General features: G+C 43.4%; 1 protein-coding gene across 1 annotated transcript; it reads left to right on the top strand.

Moving 5' to 3' along the window:
• On the top strand, positions 1-21,164 carry FRRS1L (ferric chelate reductase 1 like). Its single transcript, XM_052645341.1, has 5 exons — positions 1-241; positions 12,208-12,292; positions 14,401-14,539; positions 18,660-18,906; positions 20,992-21,164. Exons 1-5 carry the CDS (start codon positions 16-18, stop codon positions 21,162-21,164), a joined length of 870 nt encoding a protein of 289 aa, XP_052501301.1. The 5' UTR covers positions 1-15.
• The last annotated feature ends 2,283 nt before the right edge of the window (positions 21,165-23,447 follow it).

Genomic DNA, 23,447 nt, shown 5'->3' with positions numbered 1-23,447 from the left:
GATCGGTGCGCAGCGATGGCGCGGTCGCGCCGGTCCTGGGCGCAGCTGCTGTTGCTCCTGCTGGCCGGGCCGGCCGCCTGTGCAGCCAGCCCGGCGGACGACGGCGCGGGCCCGGGGGGCCGGGGACCCCGGGGCCGTGCGCGGGGGGACTCGAGCGCCGACGAGGCGGTGCCGCGCCACGACTCCTCCTACGGCACCTTCGCCGGGGAGTTCTACGATCTGCGCTACCTGTCCGAGGAGGGTGAGGCTGCGGGAGGATGAGGGGCTGCGGGAGCGGAGACCCGGGATGGGGGACGGAGGCGGCAGGAGAGGGGTGGGGGCGGGGGCGGAGGGGGGCGGGAATCGGTTAGGAGGCGAATGGAGGCTCCGCTGGCTCAGCCGAGGCCCGACCGCGGAGCACAAGGCTCACCCTGCCCATCGGCCTGGAGAAGAGATCCGGAGAGCTGTCAGCGCCTTCCACCCGCTGCTGGCTTTACAGGTGGGGAGACTGAGGCCGGGAGGGAGATGGTCAGCCAAGTCCTGCGAACCTGCAGGCTGCGAACCTGGGGCTGAGTCAACCCCCCCAACCCCGTCCCCCTCGCGCTCTCCCCCGCTTCCGCCATCCCCCAGGTTTCAGCGTCTATCTGTGACAGGGATGGGGTAGCGCATGGTAAGGGGAGGAGACTGTCATCTGGCCTAGAGTGTGTGAAATCAGAGTAGCTGGTGGGAAGCCCAAGACGCCTCTTAAAGAGAGATTGCCTTGTTTCCTGCATGTCTGTATTGACCTACATATGCCGTGGCTACTGTTCCAACTTAAGCGTTCTGTTCCTGCTCGCTGCTCAGCGCCCCCCCCCGCCCCTGCCCCCGAGAGCTGGGTCACACCTCCCTCCCCACTTCCAACCCCCTTCAGTACTGTTTTCCCATGTGTCATGAACCCCTAGTGTGAGCCACCATCGTTGGGGTCTCCTGGGTCCAGCAATTGGGGGTTTGTCACGCAGACCTCCTTGCACAGGCAATATTTCAGTGAGCACAAAAGCCAAGCTGATTCTCTTCAGAAGGAATGGAAACTGGCTTCTTAGTTCTGCTGTTTGGAAAGTGATTTTCCTTTTCTCTGCTAAGAGGAATATCTAAGAATCAAGTTGGGGTTTGAAATGTTGTCTGTCCCAGCAGCTGATACGATGCTGGGTGCCTCTGTTACTTGGGATTAAGTTTACCTACTTACCTACAACAAACACATGTTAACAACACAAGTAAGATAGAAATTTCTCTGTTATGTAAAGAAATCCAGAAGCAGGCAGTCTAGAACTGGTCATCTGAGACACTAATCCTGGTCTTCTGCTTCTTCACAACTCTTAGTGTGTAACTTCATGGCCCAAAATGGCTGCTTGATTGCCAGCTATTACATTCACTTTCCAGACAGTGGGAAAGAAGAAGTGGGAAGAAGAAGGTCACTGACTATAAAGAGATTACTCAGAAATCCCATGAAACAATTCCACTTACACTTCATTAGCCACAACCTAGTCATGTGCTCACACATAGGTGCAAAGGAGACTGGGAAATGTAGCCTTTTAGCTGGAAAGGAATATGACTAGTTCAAAAATTGGACTTACTGTATTCTATGGAGAAATGGATTTGGGGAAATAGATTAGCCAGGTAGATGCTTACCTGTTGAAACAGGGACCCCCAACATATAGTGGCTTAAATAAGATAGCTTATTTTTCTCTCACAAGAAAGAGTCTGACTGTTCTAGACTGGTAGGCCAGCTCTGTTCCACAATGTCATTCAAAGACCGAGGTCCCTTCCTTGTTGTTCCTGCATGCCCTAAGGCTTTGTTCTCATCTATGTGGAAGTCATGCTGTTTGCATGTCTTCTTTCAAGCTGGAGGAAATGAGAAAGAGAGGCAGTTCAGGACAAGCAGTTACCTTTTAGGCTGGTTGCACAAATCCGTTATTCACATTCCTCTGGCAAGAACCTAATCATATAACTTAGCTGCATGGGAGGCTTGAAAGTGGAGTCTTCTAGTTGGGTGGCCATGTGGCCTGGGAGAAGGAGAGTGCAGGGGCAGGGTAGAAGGACAGCAAGCAGGAGTAGAATCTATGGCTCTGAGAAAGAATACGTAGTGTAGGACTTCCCTGGTGTATCAGTGATTAAGAACCCACCTGCCAGTGCAGAGGACAGGGGTTTGATCCCTGGTCCCATATGTGGCAGGGCTGCCAAGCCCATGCACCACCACTACTGAGCCTGTACCCTGGAACTCGTGAGCTGCAATTACTGAGCCCACGTGCCCTAGAGCCCATGCTCCACAAGAATAAGAAGTAAGAAGCCCGTGCACCACAAGTAGAGAGAAGCCCTGCTCTCTTCAACTGGAGAAAGCCTGTGCGCAGCCACAGAACCCAAAGCAACCCCAAAATAAAGACTACACAGTATTAATACAAAAGCCATCTCTTTCTGGAAGCATTTAATACATAGTGATACTGTTCATAGTCTGCTTAGCACACGGCCAGGTGACTCAGAGGTGGCATGTGAGAAATTGTGTTTTCACTGGGCACATGTTCTCTAATGGAGGACAAGGTCAGATTCTATGTCAGTTTGTATATGCAGAGAGAATGGAGTTAGTTGTGTAGTCCAGGCAGTTTTATGAATGTGGACATCAGGTGCGCTGCAGCCCTAAGGCTTTACAGAGCTGAACCAGGAAGTCTAAGAGACTCTGGTGAGACAGAAGGGGGAGGCACTTAGGTGAGGTGACCCCACAGGGGTAAAAGGCCTGGGATCGGTGTACAGATTGCTAGTTTGTCTGCTTGCCACCCTTGACCATTCTGCATATGCTCCTGGAAGCCTGGCTCTAACCCTCAAAAATCTGTGATAGGTCCACCCTCCTCCCTGGATGAAGCTTCATCTCCTACACCTGGAATTTTCTCTCTGACTCAACTTTCTTTTACAGCCATCTCTCACTCCCTGTCTCCCTTGCACTGAGCCTTCATTGTCCACTCTGCTCCTTTCTTTGACCATTTTGCTTATCTTCAAAGGCTGACCCTACAACCATCTGGTGGATGCTAGTGGGGATGTTTGTGGGGTAAGCCTCTCAGGGGTTAGCACCTCTCCCAGATTACCCTGGACCTAGGCTGGGTAATGGGGTCCTGAGTAGAGACTTTCCCAAGATCCTTAGAAATCATCAGTGGCACTGCCTTAAAAGGGTGCTGCCAGAGAGGGAGAAGCAGAACCAGGGGATGTCCCAGAAGGGTGTCCCACCCAGAAGGTGAAGGAAAAGAGGGCATCAGAAAGTGTCCTGTGCCACGGGGAGGCCCAGGGAAGACAAAGTAGTCGACAGATTCAGAAAGTGAGAGGCAATGGGCAAGTTCTCCTGGGATGAATTCAGTGGAGAAGGAAGGAGGGAGCCTAGTTGATGGTAAAGGAAGTGGCAAGTGAAGAGGTGGGAATAGCACCCTAAACGATTCTTTCTTTCTGTCAGTGCAAGTGGGGTTTTCTTTTTCTGGTGATTGGGCTACTTGTTTTCTCTTTGCAGGGTACCCCCTTCTCAGGTTGAAAATTGCCAACAGACTGAATTAAAAAAAAAAAAAAAAAAGCAGCCTGGTAGTGTGAAATCAGAAAAAGGGAATTAGAATAATGGGATAGAGAATTTCCTGAAACTATAGGACAGCCCAGTGACCATTATCTACCTTCTTCAGAGACCATTTCTCCAGTGTCCAGATTGTACAAGACCCCCAGGCCAGAGAGTGAACACTGGCTAATTTGATGTTTCTAATCACCTCCTGAAATGTCTGTTTTTTAAACTTTAATTATGTTTTGATTTAATGATGCTAGTTTTCAGAATTTTTGGGGGCTCCTACTGTCTTAGCCCATACTACTCTTCCTTACAGTCCCAGCTCAAATGCCACCTCTTTCAGGGAGTCTTCCCTGATTTTTCCTCCCATTCTCTGCTGTTAGGCAAGGTATTTTCCCACAGCACACTATCTAACCCTGCCATGACCCTTGAACTCTCTGTGGTTGAGTTTGGATAGGTTCTTGGTGCTTGAATCCTATAATTCATACCTTTTCCCCTTGAGATTCTCAAGCCAGAATCTATATATTCAGTATAACAATAGAATATAAAACAGATTACTGCATGATTATGGGCAAACCTCCTGTTCTGAGTGTTCTCTGAAAAGAAAATCAAATTGGGCATTGAAAGTGAAAGTGTTAGTCGCTCAGTCATGTCTGACTTATTGCAACCCCATGGATTGTAGCCCACCAGGCTCCTCTGTCCATGGAATTCTCCAGGCAAAAATGCTGGACTGGGTTGCTATGCCCTTCTCCAGGGGATCTTCCCAACCCAGGGATTGAATCTGGGTCTCCTGCACTGCAGGTGAATTCTTTACTGTCTGAGCCACCAGGGAAGCATATATACTAAGATTAAAAAGACAGCCTCCCAACATGGGTACATCTATAGTATCTATTCATTTGTACTTCGGTTTGAACAAAGATAGCATCACCTTGTTCGGTGAAAAAGTAGAAACTGTATATATACTGTTTGGGGGCAGAAAAATAAAACGAAAACAAATAACAGAAAGGGTAAATAATTTAAAGGTAAATAGTCTAAACCTAATTTATCTCCATGAATCTAGCCCAATCGTAATACTAATTTGTGCTTTTAGTAAGTGCTTACTGTGTGCCAGTCCCTGTTCTAAGTACCATATCCATATTAACTTTATTCTTTAGGGCAATGCGCTGACTTAGACACTCTTGCCATTCCCGCTTTAGAATTAAAGGAACTGACCTACAGAAGATTTAAATATTGTAGCTGAAGTCACACAGCTAGAAAGTAGCAGAGAACTGGGTGGGTTTGTTGATTGACCTTATGGATAAGGTGGTACAAGTTGCTGACCTGCTCTGGGAAATGCAGTTGAACAGATAGGATGGGGCATTTTCATGGGCAAGTTTGAGAAGAGGGGCTTGGAAGTGATGGGGTAGTCCGTTGGGAGTGGCAGGTTCCTGAGTGATGGATTGCTACGATGAAAGCTTTGCTGAACAGACTCCACAGGGGTGGAATGTTCCATTTTATAGAGCCCCTTGACATTTTCACTTCGCTGTGTGGCTCTGCTAAGCAGAAGTGATTCAGACAGTCCAGAAAGAGAAAGTGGCTGATGCAGCCACTCTCGGAGATGTGAACAGATAATTTCTGGTTAAAACTTCACAAGGAATTAAGTACTAAATTAATACCTGAGAGCTATGATCCAAGGAGTTAATTAGAAGCAATAAATAGCAAACCAGAAGCCATTAACCACCCAGTGGAGTATGGCAAAACAGGCTCAAGGGATTGCAAAAGAGGAATGGATAGTGGCTGCGAGTTCGACAAGAATGGAAACCACAAAAGCATGTTGAGAACCTGGAAAAATGAACCAAGAAAATAAGTGCCTCTTATGTGATAGGAATAGCTGAAGGGAGAAAAAAAATGGGTTTAATCCTGCAAAACAGAATAGTTATTGGAGGGGTTTATAGGACACATGTGAGAAGAACGGAAGTGAAAGAGAAAAAAATGTTTGGCCCCAAGCCAGTATTATTTGGTCTTAACCCAAATTTAATTTTAGATAGAGAGAGAGGGGGGAAAAAGCACTAAAATGGAAAGTGGAGGGAAAGGAATAAATAAACAAAAACATAAAAACATAGTAATAAGGGACTTCGGTGGTGGTCCAGTAGTTAAGAATCTGCCTTCCAACCCCAGGGATGCAGCTGCAATCCCTGGGAACTATGCCAGTGTGCTACTACAGAGGCCCCCATGAGGCACAGGTAGAGAAATCCTGAGCACTGCCACAAAGACCCAGGGCAGCCAAAATTAAAAATAAGTACATAAAAAAATGTAAAACCAATAATAATTTTTAAAGTGGGAGCATGGACAAAGCTAAAGGGAGAATGAGAAGCTGGCCAGTCTGGGTATCCGACCCGTATTTCTCAGGAAGATGACGGAGCGCAGAGAGGTAGGAGAGGGTGGGGAGAGGCCAGTAAAGATCTCCAAGCAGCACTGTGACAAGATCCGATTGCTGTTTTAGAAACCTGGCAGGCAGTGGAAGAATTAGAAGGGAAGTAGGGAAGGCAGAGCGGAGGTGGCACAATAGCCAAGAAGCTGGCTCGGGCTTCAGGAGTGGGAATGAAAGGAATGGTGGTGGAGAAGGTGTTCCAGGTGGAGGAATCTAGGGTTTCAGGGTTGGGAGCCTGCGGAGGGTGGTGGGATTCTTCACTAAGACAGAAAACACAGGAGGAAGGCCATCTGGGAGGTGTTGGGCACCTGGAATCACTTTGCCTGTGTAATGTCCAGGTGGAAACCCCTGGAGGCAGCTGATAGTTGGGCTTAAATGTTGATATGGGAACAGGAGAAATGCCAAAAAAACTGTGAGGTTAGAAAAAGAATAACTCTAAAGAAAATCGGAGGAAAGAAATAATAAGCATGTGCAGTATTCAATGGAATAGAAACCAAATATTCAGCGCATGTGTGTTAAGTCACTTCAGTTGTGTCTGACCCTTTGCAATCCCATGGACTGTAGCCCACCAGGCTCTTCTATCCATGGGATTCTCCAGGCAAGAATACTGGAGTGGGTTGTAAAGAGGATCAAAAAAGTAAAAAATGATTTTTTGAAAATACGAATGAAAGGGTTAGCCAGAGAAACAGAACTGGTAGGGTGTATATGTGTGCGTGCGTGTGTGTGTGTGTGTGTAGATGGGAGAGAGTGTGTAGATGAAAGAGAAATCTTTATTCTTTCTTTTTTTTATTTTCAACTTACTTATTTAGAGAGAAATTTGTTTTAAGGACTTGGCTCACACAATTTTGGAGGTTGGGAAGTCCAGAATCTGCAGGGCGGGCTGGCAGGCTGGAGCCCCAAGAGAGAGCCAATGTTGTAGTTCAAGGCTGAAGGCCATCTGCCTCAGAATTCACTCTTCTTGGGGAACGTCAGTCTTTTTGTTCTCCCCAGCTGGGGGAGAAGCCTGCCCACATTATGGAAGGCAATCTGTTTTACTCAGAGTCCACTGATTTAAAATGGTAAATGTTTGTCTCATCCAAAAACACTCTTACAGAAATATCCAGAATATTGCTTGACTGTATATCTGGGCACCTAGCCCAGCCAAGTTGACCCACAAAATTAACTATCACAATAGGATACTGACAAAATTGATCGAGAGAAAAAGAGAAGAAAGGACATGTTAGGAATGGAAGAAAAAGGGGAAGTAACCCTAGACGTGGATGTGTGCTCAATCGCTAAACCGTGTCCGACTGTTTATGACCCCGTGGACTATGGCCGGCCAGGCTCCTCTGTCCACGGGATTTCCCAGGCCAGAATACTGGAGCGGGTTGCATTTCCTTCTCCAGAGAATCTCCCTGACCCAAGGATTGAACCTGCATCTCTTGCATTGCAGGCAGATTCTTTACCACCAGCCACCTGGGAAGCTCATTAAGCCTAGACATAGCAGAGATTTAAAAGCTAATACATTGCAACCCAACATAAAAAGACAGCTAACCCTATTTAAAATTGAGAAAGGCTCTAAATAGACCTTTCTCCAAAGAAGATACACAAATAACCAACAGGCACATGAAATTATACTCAACATCATTCAGTTCAGTTCAGTTCAGTCGCTCAGTCGTGTCCGACTCTTTGCGACCCCATGAATCGCAGCACGCCAGGCCTCCCTGTCCATCACCAACTCCCGGAGTTCGTCATTAAGGAAATGCAAATCACAGTCATAACGAGATACCACTTCACATCTACTAGGCTGACTATAAAAATTTTTGAAAAGGACGCTTCCACAATACATTGCTGGTAAGAATGTAAAATGGTACGGTTACTTTGGAAAATAATTTGATAGTTCCTCACAAAGTTAAACATGAGAGTTATCATATGACATGGCAGTCCTACTCCAAGAGAACTGAAAACGTATGTTCATACTAAAGCTTGTGCACAGATGTTCATGGCAGCATTATTCATAGTAGCCAAAAAGTAGAAACAGCCCAACTGTCTGTCAACCTGTGAATGGATTAAAAACAGGTGGTATATCCATTCAATGGAGTATTCTGTAAACTAAGAGAAATATCATTCATCTGTGCACCTAGGGTACTTAGAATTCTACAATCAAAATAGTTTTCCAATAAAATTGTACAGTGCATGCAAAATAGATCCTATTCAATATCATTTTCTAGATGTCAAGATGACAACTGCTAATAAGATGTGGTTTCTACAAATACATTTGTACTGGTAGTTAAGGATTAATACATTTAGTCTCTACCCAAATGTATTAATTAATACATTTAGTCTCTACCCAAAGGTTCAGTAGGAAAGCCAGGAACCAGTTTTTTAAGCTTTTTGAAAACCAGCCCAGATGACCAGCCCAGAGAGCTGTCTGAGAAGGTGTTGGGAGACTACAGAAGCATAAAGGGAGCTCAGAGAAAGTCACTGTGGGAAGCAGCTGCCAGCCCTGGGGCTGAGGGAGCAGAGAAAAGGGCTTGAGGTTTTGAGAACCTGGGAGCTCAGACAAGGGACCTCAATCCAGAGGTTCACCCATCCTCTGAGAGTGGGTTGTCTGCCCAGCTAATGCTGGTTCCTTTGATGAGGCTGGTTCTGGGAGTCTAGAAAACAGCTAGAAAAGAAAAAGAAAAAAAGGCTGGAAACTCAAACCAATTGACACTGCAGGGATGAAGTGGAGTTGCTGAGGACTTGCTGACTGGACAGCAGTCAAACAGGAACAAATGGTCTTGTTTTGGCAGGTCCTCCTGCCTCTAAGCCTCCCTCTAATGTTTCCTTTTGGCAGAACCTAGCGAGCTGGCAGAGGAGAAATGTGGTTTGCAGAGTCCTAGCCCATCCTAGAGCTGACTATAGAGGTTGAGCTGTAGCTGAGATATAGGAGCTTAAATATTGGCATGTGGTTCCAACTTACTTTATTCCAAACAGGGAGATCATTTAATTTCAGGAAAAAAAAATAAAATATTTCTCTGCTTATCTTCTGATACCAAACCCAGCTGTTGTCTTGAAATTCAGTTCTGGCACTCATAACCCCAACAGGTTAAAGGGCATGGTCCGCAACAAGACTGTCCTCACTTCAGACCAGCTGGCTACCAATCCAAGGGCCACCCACAATCCCTCTCGTGTTCTGTAATTCAAGAGAATATCTCAGAGGATTCAGAAATGGGCTGTGCATACAATTGTAGTTTTAGTATCAAGGAACTCAGGACCACTCAGGAACAGCCAATGAAGCTGCACACAGGTCAGAGTCTGGGAGCCCACAAATACAGTTTTCATGTCCTGTCCTAGAAGGAAATATTCTTCTCCATGGAATCAGGACATGTCACCCTCCTGGCACTTCAGTGTATTCACCAACCAGGAAGCTGCATTCAGCTTCAGTGTCCAAAGTTTCTGTTGGGGTTTCATCGCCTAGGCATGGTTAATTTAATCATTAGCTACATTATTGAACTCAATCTCCAGCCCTTTTACACTCCCCTCCCCACTGCCCCAGGTGGGGCTGGCTCAAGCCCCAAACCTGTACCCATGTGTTTGGTCTTCCTAGTGACCAGCCTCCATCCTGAGTCATTTTATCTCTTAGCATAAATGCAGGTGTGATCCCAAGGGGCTCATGAATAACAAAGACCCACTGGGAAATTCCAAAGATTTAGAGTCTCTCCCTCCCACCCAGGAACCAGGAACAAAAACCCATCAAATTCTTTATTATGCAGCATCTTCCCTGGTTATATATTATACAGGACTTCCCTGGTGGTCCAGTGGCTCAGAATCCACCTGCCAGTGCAGGGGACACAGGCTCACAGGCTGTATCCCTGGTCTGGGAAGATTCCACATGCCGAAGGACAGCTAAGCCCACACACCACAACTGCTGAGCCACCGTGCTGCAGCTGCTGAAGCGCCTGTGCTTTGCAGCCAGAGAAGCCACCACCACAAGAAGTCCACGCACTGCGGCTGGAGAGCAGCCCCTGTCTGCTGCAGCTAGAGAAAGCCCACACACAGCAACAAAGGCCCACTGCAGCCAAAAATAAATACCTTTTAAAACCATCTTACAAAATGAGCGCAACGTGACATTATTAAATGGTGCCGAAATGCATTTGACAACATAAGTTCTCATTCCAAGATTTAGAAGCATATAAGATAAAAGGGAATCAGTGCTAGAAAAACCCCAACAAATGAGCCATTTGCCAACACTAAATAAACCAGTTCAGTACATTTATAAGTGACCTTTGTTCTAAAACTTGCTCTTACTTGGAGCTTAGAAACCCATTCTTCTAGAGATGATCTTACCCAATGGTTAGTTTTAAAATGTAACAGTAATAATAAACCAATAATAATAATGACTGGCGTTTATTGAGCTGGAAACCTGCTGTATGCTGATGAATTATTCTAGATGCTAGAAAGTATAACGGAAGAAGATGGGGAACCTTAGTCAGAAACAACATTACATGGGATTGTCTCTTTCAGACACCTCTAGAATCTTAACAAACATAGGTAGTTGTTGCATTCCTGGATAAATATCCCAAGAAAAAAAATGGCCATGGCATTGTAGTGAAAGCTAAAAGGAAGAATGTATAGGAAGATGCTTGACATAGTTGTAGCAGTGAACTCAATAAATATCAAGATAAAAACTCATCCAAGGCAGAACTCAGTCTAAAGTACTGAAGTGGACATAGGACTTAGCATAAAATAATTATGAAAGTAGAAAAAGTAATGCATTTTGCCCAAGTACTTAAGGATGGTGAGAAGGTAGGGTTGTACTTTTTAGCATTTGATCAACATATAGGGTAGTCAGCCTAGAGGGGTAAGGTGGAGGAGGGGTGGGAGGGAGGCTGAAGAGGGAGGGAATATATGTATACTTATAGCTAATTCACATTGTACAGCAGAAACCAGCACAACATTGTAAAGCAGTTATCTTCCAATTAAAAATAAAGATCTAGGGTAGTAGAGATGAACAGATATCTGGTAGTAGAGATGAACACAAAATGTACAGATATAAACCAGGCAAGTGTGACCTGTTGGTCTTTAATTTAATGAAACAAAGTAAACAAAACCTCATTTAAAAAAGCATTACAAATCACAAAGGACTTCAGAATAGTGAGAAAAGAAAAACTAATACAATAATTTTTAAAGTGTATTTACATTGCCTAATATCTATGGGTGATTTAATTGATTCATTGCATAATCAATGTCCAGTGCCAAGCACTGTGCTGGGCAGAGAATACCAGATGAATCACACACAATTCCTGTGTACATGGAGTGAACAGCCTAGAGTAAAAATACTTGTGGTCACAAACTGGAAGCACAGTGCAGGCTCTCCTTTGATGTGTGGTTAAATGCATTATTGGAGAAGACTCTTGAGAGTACCCTGGACTGCAAGGAGATCCAACCAGTCCATTCTGAAGGAGATCAGCCCTGGGATTTCTTTGGAAGGAATGATGCTAAAGCTGAAACTCCAGTACTTTGGTCACCTCATACGAAGAGTTGACTCATTGGAAAAGACTCTGATGCTGGGAGGGATTAGGGGCAGGAGGAGAAGGGGACAACAGAGGATGAGATGGCTGGATGGCATCATTGACTCGATGGTCGTGAGTCTGAGTGAACTCCGGGAGTTGGTGATGGACAGAGAGGCCGGCGTGCTGCAATTCATGGGGTCTCAAAGAGTCCAACGCGACTGAGCGACTGAACTAAACTGAACTGAATGCATTATGATGTTAAGTCATCTTACAAGAAAGATGCATGAAATGATGTGATTAACAAATTTATATGAGATATGAAAATGTTCTCTACAGCTTGATGAAAAACAAGTTCACAGAAACAGAGAGATCCTATTATAATATATAGCTATAAATGGAAAGCTTCTGCTATCAAATAGAGAATTGTTCATTCTTTCTCTTAGAGCAAGTGTATGGAATAAAACTCTATTTTCATGCTTCCAGTGGACACTGGTGAACCAGTGGTTATGATATTATGTCCTCTTTCAGTGCCCCAAGCACTCTACCTGTAAATGAGAAGAAAGCCCTTTCTCAGTTAACATGTAGGCTGGCTTCAAAGATGTGTGCCCCATACCTGCCCTCATGAAGAGGGGGATTAGGCATCAACTGAGCTCTTTTCTGAGGCTTTGACTATTTCTAGACTCATGCGATAGAGAATAGTCAACCTACTAAAAAGTAGCTTTTCTCATTGGAAATGCTATTCCTGGATTTTCTAACCATTATTTATTCTCACTGGCCAGGTTACCCTTTCCCTACTGCTCCTCCTGTGGATCCATTTGCCAAAATCAAAGTGGATGACTGTGGAAAGACTAAGGGCTGCTTTAGGTTGGTAGATCTGTGAGTTGGAGAACTTTAAAGCTAAGACTTTGATTTGCTTCTCAAGGTAGTATTTAAATTGCATGCAGTTCACTCTCACCAGGAGCCCACACCCCTCATAACTTCAGCACGAATGTAACCTATTTCCAATGGCCAGCCCAGGTTGCAGCCTTAAAGGCCTTGAGCTGTCTCACGCCCCTTGGCCCTAGAACTTACTTCTCTGGTTCTTCATTTATGACTGTATGCCATTGACTCGGGGGTCTAACCAGTTGGCTGTATGAAGAAGAATTACATGACACAGAATTTGTCTTTGCTCATTCAGTATGGGTGTGGGCAGGACAGGCAATAATATTGGGTTGGCCCAAATATTCATTTGGGTTTACCATAACATCTTATGGAAAAACCACCCAAACGAACATTTGGGCCAACCCAAGAGATGTGTCTAAGACCCACGTCCTTTTTAAAACAATAGTTATAACTGTGGATAGCTATATGATTCTAGCTAGTCAATTCACACTGATTATAGTGTCCAGCTAGTTATTTCAGATCTAGCACCTGATTATTAGTAGTATTCTATCTAGATGTGATAGACTGGAGCTAGAAAACAGCTAGACAGTGACCTTCCATCTAGACAGCTCTGCTTTGTTGGGAAAGCCTCCTTTCCTTTGAGTCCTTTATTTCCAAAAACAAATTGTCCTTGAGTAAAGATTTTGATGGCCATTGCAATGAATTTGTGTTTTGTCTTGTTTTGGTTCGGGACTCAAAGTCCAAGGACTAAAAACTGAATACAGGGGGTTTGAGTTTTTGGATTGCAAGAGTATTGCTAAGGAATTTTTAAAAATCTAGTAATACTATTATTATTGAGGAAGATAGCCAGCAATGAATAATTCTGGTGATTAGGGGATACTTTTGAGAAGAAAAGGAGTTTTAGTGCTCTGCTGGCTTCACGGAGACTTGCTTTCTGGCCCACTCACTTAGCTTTGCTCACCTGTTTCAGCTTTTTCACTCCGGTTCCTGTGGTCTTGAGCTTACACCCCTTGCCAGCTGCTCAGGGTATCTGCCTGCAAAGCTGCATGTTCCCTGTCTCCCTCCTCCATTAGTACTTAGCAGCCTTGCATCCTATACCTTTTATCTGAGCTTAGGTTATCCCACCCATTGCTGCAGTTTTCAGTCATTTCTGAAAGGCAGTATGCCTAAAACTAGGGCTTGCTGATCCTCAAAGGATCCACAAGTTCTCTGTAAGAAAATTTTAAATTCATGTTTTCATTTCAGTGATGCTCCTTAAATGGATTAACGAATGTATAATCTGATTATCTGGATAAACATCTTACTTTAGTGTCGGAATTGTATTAGCCCCAAGCAGCTCGATAGAGCAAAGGCAAATTTTTTTTTTTTTTCCAAAGGCAAATTTTTTAAGTAAATGATGCATTTGCATCCAGTGAATATAAATAAATGAGGCATTTGTTTGGTGCCTTGAATGTATGAGGGTTTTGGAGCCGTTCAAACAGATAAGAGTAGAGGAGAATGGAGTTGTGACTCGTAGTAAGACACAGGCTCAAAATAAAGACCCTGCAGAGTACAATCAGACATACCAGGGGTGGGTAAGTAGGAAGTCAGTTTCAGCCAATGACATCATTTATCCCCTGAATGCTATGAATTTAAAAGGTCCTGGATTTGTGGTTTAATCTGTATTCAGTTTGTCCATTTTCGTTAATTGAAAATTTGTAAATGAAAAGAAATGGCAATCTAAATTATTTAAATTATTAACTCAGGATTTTTTTGTTCTCTAAAAGGAGTCAGAAATAATTTGGTAATTGCGAATATTTGAGAAACTCTTAATAAGATGCAGAGAACCCTGGCTAGGACTTGAGGCCCGTGCCACAGCTTGATTCACTCTGCAGGTCCCTTCCATCTCTGGACCTCGTTTGTACATAGATAAAGAGGAGCAGATCATCTTCGCAGTCTCTCCTGGATGAAACTGTGATTTTGAGATCCCAGGGAGCAGAGATCTAAGATTCATATTGCTTAGCATTCTGCCTGACACAGAGATGCTCTCTTAATGTGTTCTGAAGACGTCGAGGAGGAAGCAGTAACACCTGTTTTGGATTATCCTATAGATACGGCAAGCCGGGCTGTAACGCAGAGACCTGCGACTACTTCCTTAGCTACCGGATGATAGGGGCTGATGTGGAATTCGAGCTGAGTGCAGACACCGATGGTTGGGTAGCAGTTGGATTCTCTTCAGACAAGAAAATGGTAAGACACAGATCGTGGTGGAAGGTGATTTCTCTCTTCTGTCTGCTGTACCACTTTAGATTTTAGAGAATGAGCGTGGTTATGTTTCCCTAAGCGCCCATGCCACTTTTAAATGGCAGAAGCCAATTCCTGGTATTTGATTTTCTTTATCCAAGCAAGTAAATTGATCACAGCATGATAGCCATTATACTAGTTATGTCTCTCTGATTACAAGTTAAAAAAAATAATTCAGGTTATTTTAAACGGAGAAGGAAGGGTTGGTTATGAGAGTACAGGGTATCTCCTGGTACCTGTATTCATTAGTTAATTCCACAGTCATGCTGCAAGAGAGCCCCACCAAAGCACATGGCTAATAACAGTCAGCATTGATTTGTTGCTCACATGTGTTTGGATTGGCTGGGACTCAGTTGCTTTTGGCTCCAGTCCATGGCTTGGATTCAGGTATTGTCTAATCATTCTGGAACCAGTGGCTCCCAAGGCATGTTTTTTTCATGGCCGAGGCAGAAGCACAAGAGTCATCCAAGCTGATTTCAAAGCTGTGTTCACATCACATCTGCTGGTAATATTCTGTTGCCCAGAGTAAGTCACCCAGCCTAACCCAGAATGAAAGGGCAGAGAAGTATTCTTCCCAACCAAGAGGCCTTGTGAAGGTGTATAATATAATACAACAACAGGGGAGTGAAGAATTGGGTCCAACGATTCAATATTCCACATCATGCCTTGTCAAGAATGCATCTGGCCCTCAGAAAGGACTGTGGACAGGAACAGGCAGGAGCCCAGGTTGCTGTCCATTGCTTACCTCTGCTTCTCTCTGCCTCCGCCGCATTCTGCCCTCTTTCTTCCAGAGCCTCGTCATTTGCCATGCACTGTGCCAAGGTGCTTCCCAAACAGCCACACTTTCTCAGGCCGTTGAACCTTTGCATGTGCGGCTGCTTTTTGGATAAGATGCTTCTCTTCACCTGGTCTGTTTTGAGGTTCTTAGAATGAGATGGGGGCCGCAGGAGTGGTGGGAAGGGCCCAGGTTTCAGGTATGTTTTGAAGGTAATACTGACAGGCTTTTGCCGGTGGATTGGACGTGGGTTATAGGTGGGTCATAAGAAGAGATTTGGGGATCAGGCTAAGCAATCAAAACTCCATTAAGTTTGTTTTTGGAGAGGTCGCTAGAAGAATGAGCTTCTCATTCCAGGCGGCAAAACCATGGGGTCACCTGGTAAGACTTCATGGATACTAGTCTACGTCACTTATCTCCTACTTCAGGGTCAATGGGAGAGAGGGTGGTTGTGTGCCATCCAGCAGGCTGGCTGGCAGTGCAATTGACCATTTCTTGTCCAGGAATGGATTTGCACCCATGGTGCAGCTGTTACCATTAGAGGGCTCAGAGGAGGGAGGTTGGGTAAGAAGCATCCAAATTTCATGTCTGACGTTTTGCTATCTAAAGGCCTTTAAAATCTAGGTTTATTTTTCTCTTCCTATTACTCTAAGAAGCACAGATTTAAAATTTTTCAAAACCTGATGCAGAGGAAAAGCAAAATGGAACCTCTTTGTAATAGTCATTGACCTTTTTTCGGAAATAATGGATTGCTGATTTCTTTATTAGATTTTATTCTTTAGAGAGGTTTTAGGTTCACAGCAAAATTGAAGAGGGTACAGAAAATTTCCATATACCCTGTCCCCACACATGCAGAGCCTCCTCCATTACCAACATTCTCCACAGAGGGGTACTTTTTTTTTTTTACATTAATCCTATAGGCAAGTTGCAGGAGTAGGACTGATGTTGTTGTTCAGTCACTCAGTCATGTCCGACTCTTTGCGACCCTGTGGACTGCCGCATGCCAGTCTTCCCTGTCGTTTGCTATCTCCTGGAGTTTGCTCAAATTCATGTCCATTGTGTTGGTGATGCTGTCCAACCATCTCAGCCTCTGTTGCCCCCTTCTTCTGCTCTCAATCTTTCCCAGCATCAGAGTCTTTTCCAATGAGTTGGCTCTTCGCATCAGGTGGCCAAAGTATTGGAGCTTCAGCTGCAGTCTTTCCAATGAATATTTAGGACTGATTTCCTTTAGGACTGACTGGTTTGATCTCTTTGCTATCCACGGGATTCTCAAGAGGCTTCTCTGGCACCACAGTTTGAAAGCATCAGTTCTTCAGTGCTCAACCTTCTTTATGGTCCAACTCTCACATCTGTACATGACCACTGGAAAAACCATAGCTTTGACTAGATGGACCTTTGTTGGCAAATTAACGTCTCTGCTTTTTAATTCGCTGTCTAGGTTTGTCATAGCTTTTCTTCCAAGGAGTAAGCGTCTCTTAACTTCATGACTGCAGTCACCGTCTGCAGTGATTTTAGAGCCCAGGAAAATAAAGTCTGTCACTGTTTCCATTTTTTCCCCATCTATTTGCCATGAGGTGATGGGACTGGATGCCATGATCTTCATTTTTTGAAAGTTTAGTTTTAAGCCAGCTTTTTCACTCTCATCTTTCACCTTCATCAAGAAGCTTTTTAGTTCCTCTTCGCTTTCTGCCATAAGGGTGGTGTCATCTGCATATCTGAGGTTACAGATATTTCTCCTGGAAATCTTGATTCCAGCTTGAGCTTTATCCAACCCAGCATTTTGCATGATGTATTCTGCATATAAGTTAAATAAGAAGGGTGACAATATACAGCCTTGACATACTCATTTCCCAATTTTGAACCATTCATTCTTCCATGTCTGATTCTAACTATTGCTTCTTGACCTGCATACAGATTTCTCAGGAGGCAGGTAAGGTGGTCTGGTATTCCCATCTCTTGAAGAATTTTCCACAGTTTGTTGTGATCCACACAAAGACTTTAGCATAGTCAATGAAGCAGAAATAGATGTTTTTCTAGAATTCTCTTGCTTTCTTTATGATCCAACAGATGCTGGCAATAGGACCATAAACTCCTCTATACATATATATATGTATATATAGATGTTTCACCTGTTGTTCAGTTGCTAAGTTGTGTCTGACTCTTTGGGACTATGGACTGCGGCACGCCAGGCTTCCCTGTCCTTCACTATCTCCCAGAATTTGCTCAAACTCATGTCCATTGAGTTGGTGATGCCATCCAACCATCTCATCCTCTGTCATCCCCTTCTCCTCCTGCCCTCAATCTTTCCCAGCATCAGGGGCTTTTCCAGTGGGTCGTCTCATAAACTCCTATATATATGTTTCACCAAATGGTAACTTTTCATTGTGGTAAAACATACACAACCTAAAACTTACTATTTTAACCATTTTAAAGTATACAGTTCAGTGACATCAACTACATTCATGGTGTGGAACCACCACCATCTGGTTCCAGAACCTTTTCACAAACAGTAACGTTTGCCGTACGTGCTTTCTCTCTCTCTGCTGCTGCTGCAACTGCTGCTGCTACTCTGACTTCTACTACTTACGATTTTTATTATTTTCTACAAACTTGAGAGGTTAAATTGAAGGCATCATGACCCTTTAACCCTAAATATTTAAGCAGGTATTTCCTAAGATCAAGGATATTCTTTTTCATTATATAATTTATTAAATTCAGGAAGTTTAACATAGATACTACAGTATTATCAGATACACTGTCCACTATCAAAAGTTGCCCTTTGCCCCAATGCTATGCTTTATAGAAAATTTTATTCTATGATGCAGGGTTCTGTCTAGGAACACCATTAGTTGTCATGTATTGACATGACAGTATCTTTAGTCTTCTTGATTTTGAAACAGTTTTTTAGCTTTTTCTTTTTTGGTCTTTCATGATATTGACCCTTTTGAAGGTTACAGGCCACTTTTTTTTGTAGAATGACCTTCAATTTGGATTTAATTGTTTGCTTATGATTAGGTTAAGTGTCTGTGTTTTCGGCAGGACTACTAGAGAGCTGGTGATGTAATCTTCCCTAAGTGGCACATGAGGAGACACTCAATGTCAGATATGGTGGTGCAGACTCTGGTCACTTGATTAAAGCTTTTTTTAATGGCATTTAAAACAATTTTGGGGGTGAGACTTCCAATTACAGAGGTCACGGAATGTACATTTTGGAGTGAAATTTCTTTTTAGCTGAAGAGTTTGCCTAAGATGCACCTTTAACTTTTTTTTCTCCATCATCTTTTGTGTTAGGGTGGTGACGATGTCATGGCCTGCGTCCACGACGACAATGGCAGGGTCCGCATACAGCACTTTTATAACGTAGGCCAGTGGGCAAAGGAGATTCAGAGAAACCCTGCCAGAGATGAAGAAGGAGTTTTTGAGAACAATCGGGTCACCTGCAGATTTAAACGGCCTGTAAATGTTCCCAGAGATGAAACGATTGTCGATCTGCATTTGAGTTGGTATTACCTGTTTGCTTGGGGTCCAGCCATTCAGGGTAAGCTTACATTTTGGCATCTGGACTAAACACCAGACACTGCTGTGCTTTAGTCATTATTGGCTGGGAGTCATTATTTACAAGGAAGTAATGAGCACTTTGTATAACACAGAAAAAGGAGACATGATCCTGCCTTCAGAATATAGTAATGGATTTACTATACACATGAACACAGAATGGGACAAGTTATACACACGCATAGTTAGAGTGAGATATACAAGATAATATATGGTGAGCTATGGCTTGATGAAACAGATCGTATGTCTGCTGTATATGGTGTATGGACTCTAATTCTTACAATGGTCTCATTTACTTCTCACCATGTCCTCCAGAATTGTAGGAATTATCATCCTCATTTTAGAGAGCTTTAGGAATCTGCTCAGGGGATTCCCAGGTGGCAGTTGTGGTAAAGAATCCACCTGCCAATGCAGGAGACTCGAGACTCGTGTTCGATCCCTGGGTCAGGAAGATCCTCTGGAGAAGGAAATGGCTACCCACCCCACTATTCTTGCCTAGAAAATTCCATGGACAGAGGAGCCTGGTGGACTATAGTTCACGGGGTCATAAAGAACTGGATACGACTGAGTGACTGACACTTTAACTTTTTTTTTTTTTCCCATCTATTGCCTAATAGGATCTTTTTCTTTCCTTCAAATTGTTGCCATTGATTGATTGGAAATTTCATGCCTTTCTTTGACTGTTTCTAGTTGGGAAAACATCTGGATGCCTCCAGATTTGTGACCCCTTTTCCGTTTGCTTATTTCCCAGGTTACTGACAATGAATCTGCAATTATATTTTTGATTACTCTTAGTACCCTGGGAAATAAACTATGTCTTAGGCTGGAGAAATGAACTCATTTTAAATGATGGGGTTTGGAATCTAAAATGCTGAGTATGAGTGTTGATTCTGCCCCTTGGTAGCTGTATCTAGCCTTTATCTAAATTCTGAGTTCTAATTTCTTTTTATCTAAAATGAGGATAATAATGATATTGAATTCATAGCATTATTCTAAGGGTTAAATGAAAACAAGTATTTGACATTGCTGGCAAGTGCTGTACCCCTGAAGGTCATCTTCTTACATATATGGCATCATGACCCAGTATTCCAAGCCCTCCCCAACACTGGAGACTTTGCCTGTAAGCACTCTCAGCATTCTGACATTGTTCTCAGTATCTCCAAACAGCACGGACGCATTCCTACCTTACAGACAGGCTTGTGCTTTTCCTGTCTCCTGAACACTATTCTAATGCCTCTCTGGTGATCAAACCCTATCCATCCTCTTAAGGTCTATCAAAGAGGATAGACTGTGAGCTGAGCCTTGAAAGGGGGATATGGGATTAGATGTCTCTCAAGAAGGGCATGAACTGGAGGTACATGGTTAAGCCTGGGAATTCACAAAGGTGACTGGTGAGCGAGGTTAGGGAAGAGAGGTGAGTAGGACCTGTTGAGACAAAAAGTCTTGCCAACCCGAGGAGTTTGGTTTGTGTTAACAAGAGCCAGCATGGACACTGGGGTAGGGGCTGGGCATGTCAAGTATGGCACAGCTTCCCTGGCAGATTGTGCCTTCAAAACCCTGCCTTTGAGGCCCGTTTTCCAAGGAGATCTTTGCTCTGAACTCATAGGCATGTCTCCCTCACCCGAGTTTCATGTTGGTTAATCAAAAGGTCAGGCCCTTCCTATCAATTTTAGCTTATGAAGCAGCCTTTACATACAGCCTTTCCCCTTTTCCTCTTCTAACCAGCTCAAAAAATGCTTTCTGTCCAAAAACTTGTTTGGTATCTTAATTATCCTCCTTTCGTACCGCTCCATTCCACTTGGCCAGACAGACATGCAGACTTGTAGACACACAGCACATCCTCTCTGATCTGGCCTGGGCAGGCTACCACTTAACATCCCATAGACTTCCATGTGCAAGGGAGTCAGTCAGGAGTTGTTAGTGATCCATATATTAATATTAAAAATATATTTGAAAAAAATAGCAGCTCTTTGAAGATTTGTCTCATTTTTCTGTGGTTTGCATGTATCATTTTAAATCTGTACCTTTTTTCTCTTGCTGGTTCCTTTTTCTTTCTTTCTTCTCAAAGGCTCTATCACCCGACATGATATAGACTCACCACCGACTTCAGAGCGCGTTGTCAGTATTTACAAGTACGAGGACATTTTTATGCCATCGGCTGCCTATCAGACCTTCTCCTCTCCGTTCTGTCTGCTTCTAATTGTTGCCTTGACCTTCTACTTATTGATGGGAACCCCTTAACCACAGTGGCAGAGCCAACAGAGTCAATGCATTAGAAAGCCTTTAGTATATTTTTTAAAAAATATTCAGTATTATTTTAGCTTCTATTATGTAAAAAAATAAAACAAGACACATATGATTCAGCTTTTTGGAAAAAAGAGGAAGCTGCTTTTCTAATTGAAGAGTGTTGTTTAATAATGACCCATACTTTTAGAAAGTACTTAAAACTTTTCTAAGCGCTCATTTTCAAATATGGTTCCTTACTTGAGCTTTACAACATGTCTGAGTTGGCTTGACGAAAATGATTATTGCCATCATTATTACACTGATTGGAATTTGAGACCCAAGAGGACACTCTTTTTATGACTCTTGTGCCATGTAGCCTTGGCTGCTCAGCCAGATAACACAGAGCAAAGCAGAGAAACCCAGGCTTAGAAACTATGTCCCTAAACAACCTTCACTCTTCCAACTACAGTTCAAGAGAGTTATTTGGAGTAATACTAAAGAGAACTTCGCTGGATGGCCCAAGTTCACAGTCAGCCTTTTAGGCAGAAGAACTTTCAAATTTCCACAGAGCATGAAGGTCTTTAGATATTTACACAGCTCATGAGGAGAATGATGGAGATAACAGTGATATGGAAATGGTTCAGACTTATTTGAAATGTCTTCTCAATTAGTAAGTAGCTAAGAGAACACATTTTTTATTGCTGCTTGGAAAGGTTAGAAACAAAACTGTGAGTATTCCTGAAGATGTAAAATTATATTAATGATAAAAAATTGGGGCATTCTTAGAAGTTAGAATTTTGACTCTACTACCACTCTATTTAAGAAATTAAGGTATTCATTTGTGGTTACAGCTAATTCTGTTGTCAGAATCAACATATGTTGAGTACAATTAAATGTATTATAATAGACAAATCATCTTAAATATTCAAGGCATTTTGATAATAAATTAACATTTTTGGAGATTGTGGAAATTTGGAGTAGAAACCTTTTAAAGATGACATTTTTAAAATTAGAAAAGGCCCCATCAAGTGAATTTACTTAGAGTATCCATTCACATGTTCAGACTTATAAATTGGGTTAGCCGTCAGCATAATTTATACTAATGTCTTGACTTAATGCACTTCCTTTTTTTCAAAGGAACTCAAACGTTGCTTTACTCCGGCTGTCTGAGTTAACAGCCCATTTAGAGGGAAAGTGTCTATGGGTGTATGCTGCTGAGGCATTCCCATTGTAGAGTTCTGGAGTCTTCTGGCTCCCTGCTATACCCCACCCTATTGCTTTAAAGCTGACTCCAACTTTGTGGGTTTTGTGATTAAACAACACTGGAGACTGTAATTTCTAATGCCATCCTTGGAATCCATGTCGGAAGTGAAAGGCCACTTCCCCTGTGGAAAAGGCTTTCACATTCTTCTGGAACTGAACAAAAATGAGGAAAGCATCCCAATTCTGTGCAGGAGAAATGATCCTCATTGCAGGTGGAGAGAGGTCAAGTGTCACTGAGCAATGGCTTCAAACTCAAGTCATCCGACTCAAGTCCCAGGCTCTGCCCGACTGCAGCCAAGCCTGCCAGCCATGGCTGAGGAGGGCCTGTATGTCACCTTCTAAGGTGGTTGTGTAGTGGTTGTGCAGCAGTGAGGCTGAGTATGCAATACCCACGTTGTAAATAAGAAAGCAAATATTTTTATATTTCACCCTCTCATGTATAATATTTCCTCTATAGGTTAAAACTAAATCGAGACTCAAGCTAGTCTCTGTAGCAGGCAGGGAAAGAATAAATTAAGGGGTTTTCCTTCTGCTTACTTTCAAGTCAGGCTAATTGTTTCATGAACTGTTTTTCCTTGGATTGCCAGTTTTGCACGTTTGGGCTTTGAACTTTCAGTGATATCTCATTTCCATTAGTGTAAAATGAGCACCACTTTGATTACCTCCACTGTCATCTTTCGTCACCACTCCTCAGCTTGCTGTGTCCCAGCAAGACTCAATTGCTCTCAGTTCTTCAGACCCAATTTCTCACCTCTCTTGACATTCCTTGTGCCCAGACAGTCTCCACAGCCTAGGCGTGCGGAACTCCTAGGTCACAGCATAACTGTTTCTTCCTCCAATCCCCTGGATTAAGTAGGTTCAGGCCCCTGCCAGATGCTTTCATAGCACACTCAGCTTCCCCATCATTTTACTCATCACACTTGCCTGTAATTGCTGGCTTGTCCTCCCTGCTAACTCCCTAATGGAGGGACTATAGCTTGTTACTCATCATTGCATTGTAACAGACACTCCTACATAGTAGGTACTCAGCAAACA

The sequence above is a fragment of the Budorcas taxicolor genome, chromosome 8 (assembly GCF_023091745.1).
Source record: "Budorcas taxicolor isolate Tak-1 chromosome 8, Takin1.1, whole genome shotgun sequence".
Lineage (NCBI taxonomy): Eukaryota > Metazoa > Chordata > Mammalia > Artiodactyla > Bovidae > Budorcas > Budorcas taxicolor.
This window is presented reverse-complemented; position numbering and strand designations above follow the sequence as displayed.